Source organism: Lagopus leucura, unplaced genomic scaffold (assembly GCF_019238085.1).
Source record: "Lagopus leucura isolate 7727_CA_CO unplaced genomic scaffold, USGS_WTPT01 Super-Scaffold_100040, whole genome shotgun sequence".
Taxonomy (NCBI): Eukaryota; Metazoa; Chordata; class Aves; order Galliformes; family Phasianidae; genus Lagopus; species Lagopus leucura.
Window position 1 is genome coordinate 155753 of NW_024962289.1, and position 14879 is coordinate 170631.

A 14879-nucleotide genomic window follows, 5' to 3' on the forward strand; every position below is an offset into this window, starting at 1 on the left:
CAGCGGGCGGGGCCTGGGGAGGAGGGGGGCGATGTATGGGAATGGGAGGGGCCTGCGTTGGCCACGCCTCCATCCACGTCACGTGTCATCGCCCTCTGCGGCCTCGGAGCCGCCGTCACGCGGGCGGGGCCGAAGCGACGGAGGCGGCATGGACGAGGAGGGCGGCTACGGTCAGTGCGGGGGGGACACGGGGGGGCACCGGGGCGGAGCACCCGCAACGAGGGGGCGCTGGGGGGCGCGGCGGGAGCGCGGGGGGGGGCGGGCGGGGGGCTGCGGGGCGGCCGCGGTCGGGTCGCGGCGGGCGGCGCCGGGCCGCGGGGCGGTGGTGCGGGCTGCGAACGGCGATAAGGCGGCCCTGCCCGGGCGGGGCGTTCGGTGCGGCTCCGCGTCCGGTGCGGGCGGAACTGGGGCACGGCCGACGTGCGGGGTCTGATGCCGCCCTTCCGAACCTTCCCGGGCAGCTCCGGAACCGGGCGCTGCCGTTCGGGAGAGGCTTCGGCATTTTTCCCGGGCTCGGCTTGGGTCGTTCTCGGCGTCGGGAAGCGCTTCTGACCGCGTTGTTTCGCCGCCTCGACGAAGGGGCTGTGCAGAGGTCGTGCAGGTGGCGGTCCCCCCCCTCCTGTGTGTGTGTGTCGGCAGGGAGCAAATCCCGGCGGCCGAGCAGCTGGCGGCACAGCTGTGTGCCCACCCGGACCGGGCCGCTGCCGTCCCGTCAGCCCCGGCCGGGAGCGGAGCGGCGGACACGGGCCGGCTGTCCCCGCGGTGCTGTTCGGAATCGGACCGTCGGAGCGCCGCCGTTGTCCCAGCGCTGTGTCCCGGGCTGGGCCCGGCCCTGGGGTAATCCTGCAGCACCGAGGGATTACCGCTGGCGCTGCCCTGGAGGATTAAGGGATTTCTCAAAGCGGGGTTGATGCGAGCTCTGCAAAGCGGCTTGTGCCGGGGGCCCGCAGCTGGGGCAGCGCCGGGGTGGGCTGGGGACGAGCAGCCCGTTGCCAGCCCTGCTGTCTGGGCAGCAGGTCCCAGCAGGTGCCTTAGGATGGGCTCAGTGGGGCGCTTTGGAGGCTCAGCCCTGCAGCAGGCACTGGGAGCTGTGGGGACACGGGGGGTGAAGCTCTGTGTGTAGCTCTGAGGTGGGCCTGAGGTGAGATCCGGGTCGCTGGGAGAGCAGGCAGCATAGGACTGGGGACAGCCCGGGTTCAGGGAGTGTGGGGTGGAGATATTGGGGCTTCGGAGCATGCAGTGTTGTGAGAAAGGCCTTTAGCCAAGGTAGACAGAGCAGAGTGTGATGAGCAGCACTGCTGACGCGCAGAAATTGTATGGAGGCCCTGGCAGGGCCACGCATCCCTGAGCTGTTGTTTCAGCCCAGCCACGGCTCTGGGTGCACAGTACTGCGCCCACTGCCCAGAGCTGGGGCTGCAGGGTGGAAGCAGAGCAGTCTTGCACCACTCCCAGGGCTGCTCTTGGGCAGACAGAGGCTAGGGCCTGAGCCACAGTTGGTGCAGCTCGTTTCAAGTGCCTATGGCTGCCCTCCTTGCACAGGCTTCCTCTGGCCCAGCCCTGTGTCCCTGCACCTTTCACCTCTGCGGAGGAGGAGGCAGCAGCTGCTTTGCTTCCTGGGGAAGGAGAAGCAGTGCAACTCAGTCGTGGAGGTGATGAGCACCTGGCAGCCCTGGGAGCAACTGCTCCCATCTCTTTCCCACCCGTCCACAGCTGCTCCCAATACCTGGGTAACTCCTGCCTGTGCCCAACACTGCAACCCTCAAGGTCCTGTGTCCATTCCCGTAGCCCTTCCCCATCTGAGCACTGCCTGCCCACTTTGGAGTTCTCCCATCTCAGCCCATCTCAGTGCTGCCCTGTACAGGTGAGCAGAGCTCAGGCTCCCAGCAGCAGTCCCAGGTGCCGTCTGCAGGACGTGGCCTCATGCCCTGACAGGCTCTGGAGTTTGTTACTCACGGACTTGCCCCATGCTGGGGAATCACTCCTGCTTGCAGGGAGGGAAGGAGCTGTCTGTCCGGTTTGGGCTCGCTTGGTGCCTGTGGGGCTGGCAGATTGGGGGCCGGGTGCGGTGGGCCCAAACGCTGCCCCCAGCCCTGCTGGGGGCCGATAGCTCAGTCAGAGCCCCAGCTCCTGCTACGGGAGCTGCCAGGGCCTGGGGAATCGTCTCCAGCACAGCCGTGGTGTTCCAGCTCCAGGCTGCCCGCTCTGCGCTCCCAGGTGCCTAAGTCCATCGGGGCCGTACTGGGGAGCAGCGTTCCCCTGTGCCCCACAACTGGGGGCTGTGGCAGCACCCCTCTCCCCACGCCTGCTCCAGCCCGTTGTGTCTCTTTATGCACCTTCCTTTTATGCAGGGAAGGTTGCTACGCAACCAGCGGCTCTTGATGCTTAAAGCTCTAATACGGAGGGATAAAACCGCTCTAAAAATACCCCACCATCAGCCGCCTGGGTGCTGGGGCTGGCGGGGGGCAGGCAGCCTGAGGCCAGGGGTGCTGTTGGGAACTTCCCAACTCTGCGTCCTCCAAGTGGCTTTGAGCTGCCGGCCGGTGCCCAGGAACACCAGCAGCTGCTGTGCCGGCACGGAGCGGGATTGGCTGGGGCCGGGCGCGTGGGCTCCTGCTGCTGGAGCCTCCCGCTGCCAGAGCCGCCTTATCCTGCTCCAGGAGGAGCGGGGACACCCGGGGCAGCCCCGGCTGCAGGGAGCTGCTGCTGCTGTGTGGTGCCCGCCTGCCCTCTGCCTGCCCCAGGGGAGCCGGTGCTGCGCAGCATGGGGACGGTCAGCGAGCTCTGCGCTTCCAGCTTTCAGGCCTTCCTCTGCCCCTCCGTGGCCACCACGGCAGGTAGGTGCTTCGTGCCCTCTGCTCGCTGCAGCATCCCTGTCCCCCCAGCAGATGAGGTGCCCGTAGCTCTGGCTCCATATGGCTCGTGCTGACAGCAGCACAGAGAGTCTCAGTCGTCTTGCTGCCTCCTTCCCCTGTGCGCTGCCAGGCTCGGGCCCCCGCAAGCCCTGGGCTCCGGGTGCGGCTGGTATTGCACCATATTGCTGGAACGGGGTGCTGGGGAGCCTGTGGGAGCACAGTGGGTACATGTAGCACACTGAGATGTGTCCAGCAGCCCCTCACCCCCCTGCCCCAGCGCTGCTGTGGGTGATGCCCTCACTGCTACTCCAGTCGGAGCAGGAGCGAGCATGCGTGGCTGTGAGCACAGCTCCAGCCTACATTCTCCAGGCAAAACCTGGCTGGGGCAGCCCAGCGCCTGCTGTGTCACAGCTGCCACTGTGGGCTGGCAGTGCCTGTGAGCTGCTGCCGTCTGTCTGGAGGCTCCTGCTCCTAAGCTGGGACCTGGGAATGGAGTATAAGTGAGGAGCATGTGGGATGCACTCCTGGCACCCACGTGGGGCTGCAGGAAGGTGTAGCTCTGTGAGGGTGGATGTGGCTCCATTATGTACCCCCAAGGTGCTCCAGCCCTGTGACTGAGCTGGGCTCTGTGCTCAGGGGGTGCAGGAGCCTGAAACTAGCGGGGTAGGTTCCCTACTGGGAGTAGGGGTGCAGAAGATGAGGTGTCAAGGCAAGCCTGCTCCAAGGGGCTGAGAATCCCAGCCACCTCTCAGCTGTGGGGCAGGGCTGGGGGATTCTATCTTGGAGCCACCCGTCCCTGAGCTCTGCTCCTGACGCACCTCAACTGTCTGTGGGGAAGAACAGGGCTGACGCAACCCAGGATGTGCACACAGCATAGTGAAAACAGGATGTGGTGCACTGGGGCGGGGGCAGGAAGTTTCTTGGGGCCTCTCAGTCCCCCCCCCCAGCAGTGGGGTGCAGCAGGAGCCCCACAGTGGAGCCCACAGGCAGTGCCCTGAGGTCAGCAGCCCATGCCTTGGGCTGGGGTGTCCCTGCGGTCTTCAGCTTTGCTTGTGCAGCACCTGTGCAGCAGGAGGGCTGTGGCCCCACAGCACAGCGTTCGGCTGAAAGGCCAGCGTGAGCCTTTTTTTAGGCCTTTCTTCAGTGGGAGATCCCTGCAGCCAGCGCTCTGGATGCCGTTTTTCCATCGCGCGCCGTGGAGCAGCATTTAGCTGAGTCAATGTGGCAGAGCTCTTGTGGTCTCTCCAGGCAGCTGCAGCGGGACAGGGCCTTGCCGAGGGCTCTGCTGCTACAGGCACGGCACCGTTGCGGGAGATGAGAGCAGGTGGCGGCCCTTACAGCCCTGAACCCACAGCTAGGGGGTATGGCTGGGCAGCGCCAGATCTTCAGGGCAGGGTAGGGACCCCGGCTGGGGTGGGAGAGGGGTCCCCGGTGTCACCGCCTTGAGCTCGGGACGTGCTGAGCCGCATGCATCCTGGCAGCCCCCGAGGAAGGAAGGGCCGGGCCGGGTGGGCGGCAGCGACCCTGGAGGCCGAGGAGGGGGCGCGGGGCTCTGGCTGCACAGGAACCGGGCGTTGCTGGTGCCAACTCCCGGCCAGGCTGCGATGACGCCTGGCACAGCACGGAGCTCATTGGCCCGGCGCTGCCCTGACTCACCCGGGAAGCGCTGGGAGGGGGCAGCTGTTGGCACCCCAAAGGGCAGCACCTCTGCAGCGCTGTGTGGACGTGGGCAGCGGGAAGCAACCTGGCAGGATGGTCCTCGGGGTGCAGGGCGGCGGTGAGCGGCCAGCGGCCTGCATGGGGCAGTGGGTGGGAAACAGGCAGGTGGGGCTGGGTGCCATGCAGAGGGGATTTGTGTCCATTCAACGCATGGTGTGAGCGAGGTATGTGCTCCTGTTCCTTGCAGCCAGGACGGAGCCTTGCCATGCTCCTCGCTGCCCTGGGGGTGAGGCAGCTGCTCCCCTGCATTGCTCTGCAGAGGTTGGGGGGATGGCACGCGGTATTGGTGCTTTCTGGTTTGTGCTGGAAATCCTTGCTCTCAGCATGGCAGCCTGGGATGACAGCCTGGTGTGGTTGCTGGACTTGGTGCCCTGCTCCAGCCCCTGCTTACAGCCCTGTGCAGGGCTGAGGCTCAGAGGCTGCTGCAGCTCCACTGGGCGCCATGGAAGGGTTAACGCCTGCGTCCTTTGCTGAAAAAAGCTCTGCGTCTGGGGTTTCTCTTCCTCCTGCTGCTGCTGACACGGCTGGGCCGTGTCACGAGTGCTCTCCCAGCACAGCAGCAGGCAGGCTGGCTAGGGGGGGGATGGGGGGGGGGATGGGTTTTGTGGCTGCTACGAGTCTCTCTGAGCCCCCTGCCCACACTGCCCAGAGGTGGGCAGAGGCAGCGTTCCCTCAGGGCTCTCTGCACCTACTGCGTGCCTGCACTGCTCTATCGCTGCTGCAGCCTCCCACCCGTCCACCCACCCTCTGCAGGCCTGGGGGGACTGCGGTCTGGCACTGAATTTCACCTCCCACACGGCCCCACACTGCAACTCCCAGCAAGCCACATCCTGCAGGGTGCTGGACACAGCCGGACCGGAGAGGCCGTGCTCCAGTGGAACCGACTCCATTCCAGTGCTGGGGAGGGTTTGAGCAGCCCACGGAGCAGTGCCTCCAGCATTCTGGGCATAGATAGTCCAGAACCTGGCGCTGTAACTCGGATATCTGAGGCTGGAAATATTGGGAAGTATTCCGTCGAGTCCAGAGGGATTGTGTCGCAAGCTGGAGCTGCTGCTGACCTTTGCAGAGGGGATTTCTCTAAAGGAGGAACCTCATCAGGGAACGCGAGCGGAGTGAGGAAAGTGCTGAGCTGGGACATTCGGTTCGTGTGAGCACAGCCACCACCCCAGAGGCACTGCAAGCCTTGGCGAGGAGGGGGGAACAGCACTGGGGACGGCGCTGGAGAGAGCAGACGGTGCTGGGGTGTGAGAGAGGGGATGGAGGGTCCTGGCTGTTGGGCCCCCAAGGAGTGCTGGGCTGAGCTGGGCCTGGGACAGCACAGGGTGGAATGGAGGGGGCAGTAGGGACCTGGGGACTGCGGTGGCACCTGGGGATAGGTGGGGGAAGAGTGACGTGAGGTGCTTTGTGGCAAGAGCTCTGCTCTGCAGGCACCAATCTTGGAGTTTTGGTCATGCCCTTGTTGTAGGATGTGAGCTGAAAGGCAATGCTAGGGCAGGGGGAGGCGGGGGCTGCCAGGGTGACCTTGGGAACAGGAGCAGCGGGTGCCATGTAAGTGCAGAGCGGGAGGTCATGCGCTGGGGAGCAGCAGGAATGTCACCCCTGAGCTGCAGTGTGAGGGAAGGGCGATGGAGCGTGTGGCTCAGCCCCGGCTGCTGTGGGTAAAGCAAGGCAGCCAGGTGTCACCCTGTGCAGTGATGCGTGTTGGGGTGCACTGGCTCTCACCTCCATTCAGGTGGGTGCATTCAGCACGGAGGAGGCACCAAGGACGGCCCGGAGCCACCTCTCTCTGGGGCTCACCCATCGTGGCTTAACATTGCTCGGGTGGCTCTGGGTCCCTGTGGGGGCTGCAGGGCTGGGATCAGCCAGGGTGGAATGGAGGAAGGAGCACGGGGCTGAGTGGGAGCTGCCAGCAGTGCCACTCGAGGAGCAGGGCATCCTCCCAGCCTTGTGGTGCCATGGCTGCAGTGGGCACAGGGGTTAGAGGCTGCAGTGGCACCAGAGGCTGGGCCAAAGCTTACTGCCTCAGACTAAATCAGCAGGAATCTGTGGGGCCAGGCTCCCCCCACAGCCGCTGCCCAGCTGGGGAGCACAGTGTCCATCGCGTCCCTTGCGTGCCGCTGGCAGCTCTTGGCCATGCAGGGCTGGGGCTCACCAGATCCTCCAGTAGCACCACATGCCAGCTGCTGGCAGGATCCTGGCGTGAGGGTGATCCCCTGTGCTGTCCTTGTCCCTCACAGTGCCCAGTGACCTGACCCCAGAGGAGTGCCAGGAGCTGGAAAACATCCGCCGCCGCAAGCAGGAGCTGCTGGCTGACATTCAGGTATGGCACTCAGGGCTGCTGCATGAACACCTGCATCCCCATTCCTGGCTGACCCAGATGAGGCCTCTTGCTTGAGCCCAACCCCGTCCTGGGACCCTCACCTCACTTCTAGCAGGAGAAGAGGCTGCTTTGGATGGGGCTGCCCCACCGCCGCAGTGCCCATGCAGGAGCTGTGGTCTGGCACTGTGCTCCTGTCCCCTTTCCTTGCCAGCTCTTGCTCCTTGCTGCTTGCAAAGACTCTTGTGGAATTTCTGGGGCAGAAAATTGGAGCTGCTGGGAATGCAGGGCAGGGAGAACTGGGCCCAGGGGGTCAGCAGCTGCTGCAGGACCCCGTGATTTGCTGCCCCATCCGTGGCAGGGATAGCCCTGCAGGGAAGAGCTCCAGATTGTACTCTATCCTGTGGCCCAGGCATTGACATCTCCTGTGCCACCCCCCTGGCACAGACAGAGACTGTGCTTCTGGGCCAGGGCTTTGTCCTGGCGAGTGGCTGTGAGGTCAGTGCTCATCTGGGACGCTCATCCGTCATGTCCCTGATTAAGGCAGCACAGGCTAATTACTGCCATATGCTGGGTATGATCTAAAGGGATTAGGGGTAATTTTGTTAACCTCTGAATCTCTTCCTTCCTGCATGCACAGAGTGTGGCAGTGCTGTGGGGGGATTAGCAGCGGAGTGCAATCGGTTCCCCTCTGTCCAGTGCCCCAGGAGCTGCTTCAGCCCCAGGACAGAACTCAGGGGGAGACATGGGGGTCTGGGGCCTCTGGGAGGAGTAGCTCTAGGGCTGGCACAATCCCCATCTCAGTCTGTGGGGTGCCCTGCATTCTCCTGGGCACCTGGGGGTGGGAGGAAGGCAGGCCTTGGCTCACTGTGTGCTCTCTCCACTCAGCGGCTGAAAGATGAGATCGCAGAAGTGACGAATGAGATTGAGAACCTGGGCTCCACAGAGGAGAGGTGAGCCGTGCTGTGCTGCTGGCCTGTCCCATAGGTGCTGCTGCGTGTGGCTTTCCCAGACACTTGTAATTCCTCAGTGCAGTTGCAGGATCCCAGACTGAATTGTTTCTCCAGAAGTCTGTTTTTCCAAGGCTCATCCCCTGTCTGGCCACAGAGACTGACAGACTTTGTTATTCTGGGCTGGTGCAAGCAGTGCCAGCATGGGATTAGGGGGTCCTGGTGGGAGCTGACTCGCTGTGTCATTTCCAATTGCCCTCACATTGTCCCCACAGCCCCGCTGCAATGCCAGGCTGCCCCTTCTCAGGCAAAAGGAGGCTGCTGGTGTGGTCTGCACGGTGCAAACCCAGGGCAGCTCCATACTCAGGGCCTGGCAGCATCAGAGTGGAGCAGGAGGGGAGCTGAGTGCCAGGTGCTGTATTTTCCCCAGTTTGTGCAGGTTGTGCCCAGGTTGGTGCTGGGGAGCCTGTCATGGGTTGAGGAGCTCTGCTTCTGGTCACATCTACACGGGGCAAGAGGCTGGGAGGAGGAAACCAGGGCTCCTGAACTTCTCTGGGCAGTTCTCTAGCACAGGTTGTGGGTGCCCCATCCCTGCAGGTACCCGAGGCCAGGTTGCATGGGGTCCTGGGCAGCCTGGTCTGGTGGGGGACAACTCCAGCCTGGATTGGAATTGGGTGATTTTTCATGACCTTTCCTACTCAAACCTTTCTATGACTCTCTTTGACGCTCAAAGCTGTTTTATGTCCTGCAGGAAAAACATGCAGAGAAACAAGCAGGTGGCAATGGGCAGGAAGAAGTTCAACATGGATCCCAAGAAGGTACTGGGGACTGGCACCAGGCTCGGCAGGGTGTGCTGCACACCATGGTCTGGGTGCTGAGCCGAGCAGAGCCAGGAGCAGGGAATGGAATGGGGTTGGAAGCACGACCCAAAGCAATGCCTCTTGCTCTGCTCCAGGGCATCCAGTTCCTGATTGAGAACGACTTGCTGAAGAACACGTGCGAGGATATCGCTCAGTTCCTCTACAAGGGAGAGGGCCTCAACAAGACAGCCATTGGGGACTACCTGGGCGAGAGGTATGCAAGGCCTGGAGCAGCTCGGTCCTGTGCAGGAGGAGATGGTGCAGCCCTTGCAGGGTGCTGCTGGGCTGGCTCCAGGGCCACCAGCAGGACATCAGGCTCTGGCCCCTTGCTGAGTGTCAAGGTCTGTGGCTGGGCTCCTGGAGGGGCTGCTGTGTGCAAACCGTAGGATGGCCACAGCCACAAGTTCCCTACCCTGAGAGGAGCAGAGAGCAGAGCGGGGCAGGGGGCCGCATGGCAGTCACAGGACCCAGCTGATCACACACACCTCGTGCTCTGGCTTTGTTCCTGCAGGGATGAGTTCAACATCCAAGTCCTGCATGCCTTCGTGGAGCTGCACGAGTTCACGGACCTCAACCTCGTCCAGGCACTGCGGTGAGCCGGGGACCGAGCGGGGCCGGGCTGTGAGCTGTGTGCCCTGCAGGGCCCTGAGGGTGGGAGGGTGCACAGAGCCCCAAAACAGTGCTGTGCCTGCTGTCCTCAGGCAGTTCCTGTGGAGCTTTCGGCTGCCAGGAGAGGCACAGAAGATCGATCGGATGATGGAGGCCTTTGCACAGCGGTACTGCCAGTGCAACCCCGGCGTCTTCCAGTCCACAGGTGAGCACACTCCGGGCCTGTGCCCAGCTCCATGCCCTGCCTTGCACCTGACCGTCCCCTCTGTCCCCACAGACACCTGCTATGTGCTCTCCTTCGCTATCATCATGCTGAATACCAGCCTGCACAACCCCAACGTCAAGGACAAACCCACAGCAGAGCGCTTTATTGCCATGAACCGTGGCATCAACGATGGGGGGGACCTGCCTGAGGAGCTGCTGCGGGTAAGGGATGGGATGCAAGGGTTCAGGGCTGGGGCACAGCGGGCTCACAGAGGTGACACTGTGTGTGGTTGTACCAGAATCTCTATGAGAGCATCAAGAATGAACCCTTCAAAATCCCAGAGGATGATGGCAATGACCTCACCCACACTTTCTTCAATCCCGACCGGGAGGGCTGGCTGCTGAAGCTGGGTGAGTGCTGGCAACCAGATGGGTGCAGAGTGAGCTCTGCCTCAGGAACTGGGCTGAACCACGAGTGTGATGCCCACAGACTGCCTGCACCTGGCTCTGTGGAGCACAGCCCTGCCAAGGGATGAGGGGCTGCAGCCATGAGCACAGCCCGCAAGGACGGTGTCCTTACCTCTGTCCCTCCATCGGCCTCGCACTGAGCAGCAGGAGCAGAGCTGCTGCTGGAGGGACCCTTTGCTGCAGCCACGTGGGCTCCCAGAGGGATTCTGCCTCGAGGCTGCTGTGCTGAGCTGGTGCCGGCTCTGGTGTCAGAGCACAGAGCTGGGGGGCTCTGCATAGCACTGGGGCACAGCAGGGTCCCATTGGAGCCCCAGGGAGCGAACGGCGAGCTGCCCCCGGGCTGCGTGTCCCCTCCATGCCTCAGAGCGGTCCCTGCCTCACCTTCCCACAGCATTATCACCTCTGCATCCCGGCTCCACATGCAGGCAGCGTGCATGGCATCCCCGCTGCACAGCCCAGCGCGCAGACACGAGCCTGCCCCACACCCTGGCTCCTGCAGCTTCTCATCTCGGCACCTCCTGGGGACCTCTGCCCGGGTTGAGTGAGGAGGGGGGGTGCTGGCAGGAGCAGGGGCTGCAGGGCCTTTCCCTGGGCTCTTGCTGAAGTTGGGGCTCTGTCCTCTCACTGGGGGGAGTTTTTGCTCTGTTGCCACCCCTGTGAGATGGGATCAGGACCTTATCCCTTTGTGTGCAATGAGTGGCACAGAGCCCTGCCTGGGCTCTGAACAAAGTGCCAAGTGCTCCCTAGCTGTGGGATGGGGGCATGAGGGGCCATGAAGAACCCTTGGCCCCTGCTACTTGTGTCCCCATCGATCCCAGCGCTCTGCTGGTGGAAGGGTCCCATAGCACGAGGGTTGGGGCTGCTCAGAGCCAGGGACACCAACAGTGTAGCAGAGCCCATGAGCCCCAGCACCATTGAGCCCCCTTGGGGCCGTAGGCAAGGGGGGGGGGGGGGGGGCACAGCCACAGAGCCAGGGCATGTTATCCTGTTATCCCCGTGGTGGTGCCGCTGGCCCGTCCCCTCAAAGCTCCCCATCTGCAGCCCTGTCCCGCTGACACACATGGCTCTGTGCGGGGCGAGGGGGGTTCTTTGGGGTTTTCCTCTTTTTTATTTTTATTTTTCCTTTTTTTTTTTTTTTTAATTTTCTTTTTTCCCTCATTTGTATGTTTCCATGATTTTGGCTCTTCCTTTCCTTGCCCCCCAACTCCAGGAGGTACGTACCCCTATCCCCTGCTCTGCTCATGCCTCTGGGGCTTTGTTTCCTTTTCGTTTTTAATTGCTGGCGATTAGTCTCATTGCTGCTGCTGCTAACCACCGCACTGCCCGGGGGGACCTTGCCTGCAGGGGACAGCCCCGCACCCACAGCCACCAGGGCAGGGACGTGGCTGCTGGTCCCTCCGATGCCGAACGCTCCCCGAGGCCTCCCGGTTCCCTCTGCTGCCCTGAGTCCCATCTTGAGGACAAATGGGGCAGTGACCACTGTTCACCGAGGTGCTGGTGTGCCCTCAGATTCATCCACAACTGGTCGTTGCTTCCAGTACCGTGAGGGATGGGGCTGGGATTGTGGTGTTTCAGGGCATCCGGGAAGGGCCCAGCCTGCGTGCCTGAAGCTGGCTGGGTGCAGGGAGCAGGTGGGAGTTTATGTGCAGAGTTCTGTGCCATGCTGGAGCTCGTGGCTGTCCTGGTGCTGGGCACAGGCGCTGCCCTGGCTCAGCCTGTGGGAGCACAGAGCCCAGCTGGGCAGCGCTGGCCCCTCACTCTGGCCAGCCCCAGGGCTGTGCTGGTTCTCGGTGCCACACGGTTCCTCCTCCAGAGCTCTGGCATGTTGTCACCTGGTGAGGCTGTAGCCTGCAAGGAGGGCTTGGGAAGAGCTGGAGTTTCTTGAGGTGGGGGCTGGAGGTCATCGAGCCTCGGGCCGTTGGGTGGGCTTGGCTCCAGGTGAGCAGGGGAGGGGGGGCTTTACTGGGAAATGCCAGCCCTGGCCTGGCTTTGGGGCAGGGAATGGGGTGTGGAGGCTTTCTCAGGAGCGGGCACTGTCTGTGGTCGGGTTAATGGGTGGGCAGGAGGGTGGCATGGGGGGATGTGAGGCTGGAATCTTCCTGCAGAGCCGAACAGAGGGAGAAGAAATGAGCACATTCCTTTTGCGCACACATTGCTTCTTTGTGCCCACCCTGGGCAGCATGGCTGGCACCCATAGCACAGTGCTGAGCAGAGCAGCTAGTGCCTGGAGCGTGCTGGGGGTGTGAGGGCAGAGCCAGGCCCAGCACTGCAGCACTCTGTGAGCCTGGGGGGGAGCGCTCTGCCTTCGCAGTGGTGGGTGTAGAACTCTGGCCAAAGTTTGCATGCTGCAGCGCTGAGCTCTGCCTTGCTTTGGCAGTGGGCTGTGCTGCAGGGCTGGCTGCAGCCCGCAGCCCCTCTGAGCTGCAGCACCCTCTGCCTGCACATCAGTGTTTTATTGGTGCAAACGGGCACAGCAGCGCTCCCATCCCTGCCCTCCCACCGCCCTCTGTCTCCATCCTCATCCGTCTGCTTTCCGCTCGTGCTCTGCCGGCGTGCTGTGTGCTGCCTGCTGCTCTGCACCCGGCGCTCTGGGCTGCCTGCCTCTGCTTGTCTGTGTGCGTCCGCGTGGGCTGCAGCGCTGCCGTGCCGTGCTGTGCGGCGGCACCAGGGCTGCCCCAACCTCCTCTCTCTGCTCCCAGGAGGAAGGGTGAAGACGTGGAAGCGGCGCTGGTTCATCCTGACAGACAACTGCCTTTACTACTTTGAATACACGACGGTCAGTGACCTGAGCAGGGGTTGGAGCAGAGTGGGGTGGGGACCTCCGGGGGGTGTTGTGCCCTGCACCATGGCCCTAGGGGTTGGGATGGAGACTAGGGCTGGGCAGTGCCAGCAGCCTCTGCACAGGGAGTGTTGGATGGAGTGCTGGAAGCGCTCAACCCTTCCTATGGGGCACTGGGAAGGAGTTGGAGGTGTCTTTAATGAAAACCTTTGCTTGGCCCCATCAGGATAAAGAGCCACGTGGCATCATCCCCCTGGAGAACCTGAGCATCCGTGAGGTGGAGGACTCCAAGAAGCCTGTGAGTGCCAGGCAGGATCCTGCGAGGCTGGAGGGGCACCTGGGGAGGGTGGGACAGGGAGAGCCAGAGGGCCCTGCTGTGGTGGCAGGGCACAGCTGTGGGGTGATGTCACAGCATGTCCTCATCCTGCTGAGCTGGATGTGCTGGGAGCCCCACTGCTCTGCATCATCCCCCCAGCCCAGGGTGCCCCACTGCCCTCAGGGTGGGGGCTGTGTCTGAAGGACTTCCTCCCTGCAGAACTGCTTTGAGCTCTACATCCCAGACAACAAGGACCAGGTAATCAAGGCGTGCAAGACGGAGGCGGACGGGCGGGTGGTGGAGGGCAACCACACCGTGTACCGCATCTCAGCCCCCACGCCTGAGGAGAAGGAGGAGTGGATCAAGTGCATCAAGTGAGTGCTCTGGGGGCTGTCCCCTGCTCTCAGAGTGGGGAGTGGTGGGGGGAAAGGGCTTCGCATGGGGTGCAAAGGGGGGCCGTCCCCAGCAGGACAGCTGCTGGCTGACACTCGCCATGCTCCCCCACCAGGGCAGCCATCAGCCGGGACCCATTCTACGAGATGCTGGCTGCCAGGAAGAAGAAGGTGTCCTCCACCAAGAGGCATTAGCAGCCCGGCGAGGCCGCCGTGCCCCCGGCAGCACCGTACCTCCCATCCCCAGGGCTGTGGGGCTGGGGCTCAGCACGGCCCTGGGGCCAGGACCCAGCTTCAGCTTTGCAGTTTCTTTACCGTGGGGGGAGGGAAAGAGCAAGGGCGTCTCGGTGCCATTGCCACCTCACTTCCAGACAGCTCCAGGCTGCAGCTGGGATTCCCCTGCACACAGTCCTGGGGTTGGCTGTGGGATGGGAAGTGCCACCTGTGCACATCGCTCTCCCTTCCCACCTTGGCAGCCCAATGCTTGTCCAGCATTCCCCCGCTGAGCTCCCCCTGAGCAGCTTCCAGCCCTGGGCAGCATTGAGCTGCAGCCAATGGGCAGAATAAGAGCCAGATCAAGGGGAATCCAGGGACCCCATGTTGGGGACATGCTTCTGGGTCCCAGCACTCGTGTCCTGAAGCACTTGAGGTGTCCCATCCTGGAGAAGAAGGCTGGTGGCTGTGGGGTGCTGGAGGCATGGGGCAGCCCTGGGGCAGTGGCAGCACTCCTGGCCCTCGTTGTAGCGGGCTTGGGGTGCCCTCCCCAGCCATGAGGTGCCAGAGCTGGGTGAGGCTGCAGTCCGATGGCACCGGGCTGGTGCTGCCTTGCCACATCCTGCAGCCATGAGCCCCTTGGTGCCGGGTTGGGACGGCCATCGTGAGCCCCCGTTCCCAGGCAGGACTGCACCAAGGATGGCTGCAATCAGGATGTGGCCCCACGAGCACCACGGCCGTCCCATTCCCCAGCCACACGCACAGGTCCGGAGAGGCACCTGGATCAGTATTAGTCTATTTATCAGAGGTGTAAATATTCCTGTATAGTTTTCTCCTTTTAGATTATTTTGTATGTTGGGGTTCTGTGCAGAGGTCTCTCTGGAGGGCGCGGTGTGGCAGGATTTTGTATTCTTTTTTTTTTTTTCCTTTTTTTTTTTTTTTTTTTTGCCACGGCTTTGTAAACTGCTGAGGATCTGCAGCCAATAAACACCGAACTGCGCTCAATTCACGTCTTCCTGGGCTTTGTTGCGGGGGTCTGGGCCGTGCAACGTCCCAGTCCTGAGGTTTTGAGAAGCAGGGACCGCGGGGCAGGACGGCTCCTGCCGCTGTGGACTGGGGTCGAGCCCTCGTGCCGCCCTTTGGGGAGCTGCGGGGCCGCGGTGGGCAGCGGGCCGAGGAGGGGGCGGCTCCTGGTCCCCA

General features: G+C 63.0%; 1 protein-coding gene across 7 annotated transcripts; it reads left to right on the forward strand.

The window, feature by feature from the left end:
- Window positions 1-95: 95 nt before the first annotated feature.
- Window positions 96-14684, forward strand: CYTH1 (cytohesin 1). Of its 7 annotated transcripts, none has more exons than XM_042883852.1 (13): window positions 96-170; window positions 6809-6891; window positions 7777-7841; window positions 8590-8656; window positions 8794-8912; window positions 9210-9290; window positions 9400-9512; window positions 9585-9733; window positions 9811-9922; window positions 12679-12755; window positions 12985-13056; window positions 13294-13448; window positions 13583-14684. In XM_042883852.1, exons 1-13 carry the CDS (start codon window positions 149-151, stop codon window positions 13659-13661), a joined length of 1194 nt encoding a protein of 397 aa, XP_042739786.1. In that variant the 5' UTR covers window positions 96-148; the 3' UTR covers window positions 13662-14684. The 7 variants fall into 7 exon arrangements, with proteins under 7 accessions (XP_042739786.1, XP_042739784.1, XP_042739785.1 ...); XM_042883850.1 differs by lacking the exon at window positions 96-170 and adding an exon at window positions 2649-2834; XM_042883851.1 differs by lacking the exon at window positions 96-170 and adding an exon at window positions 4422-4629 and having other exon boundaries at window positions 9811-9923; window positions 12677-12755.
- Window positions 14685-14879: the final 195 nt, after the last annotated feature.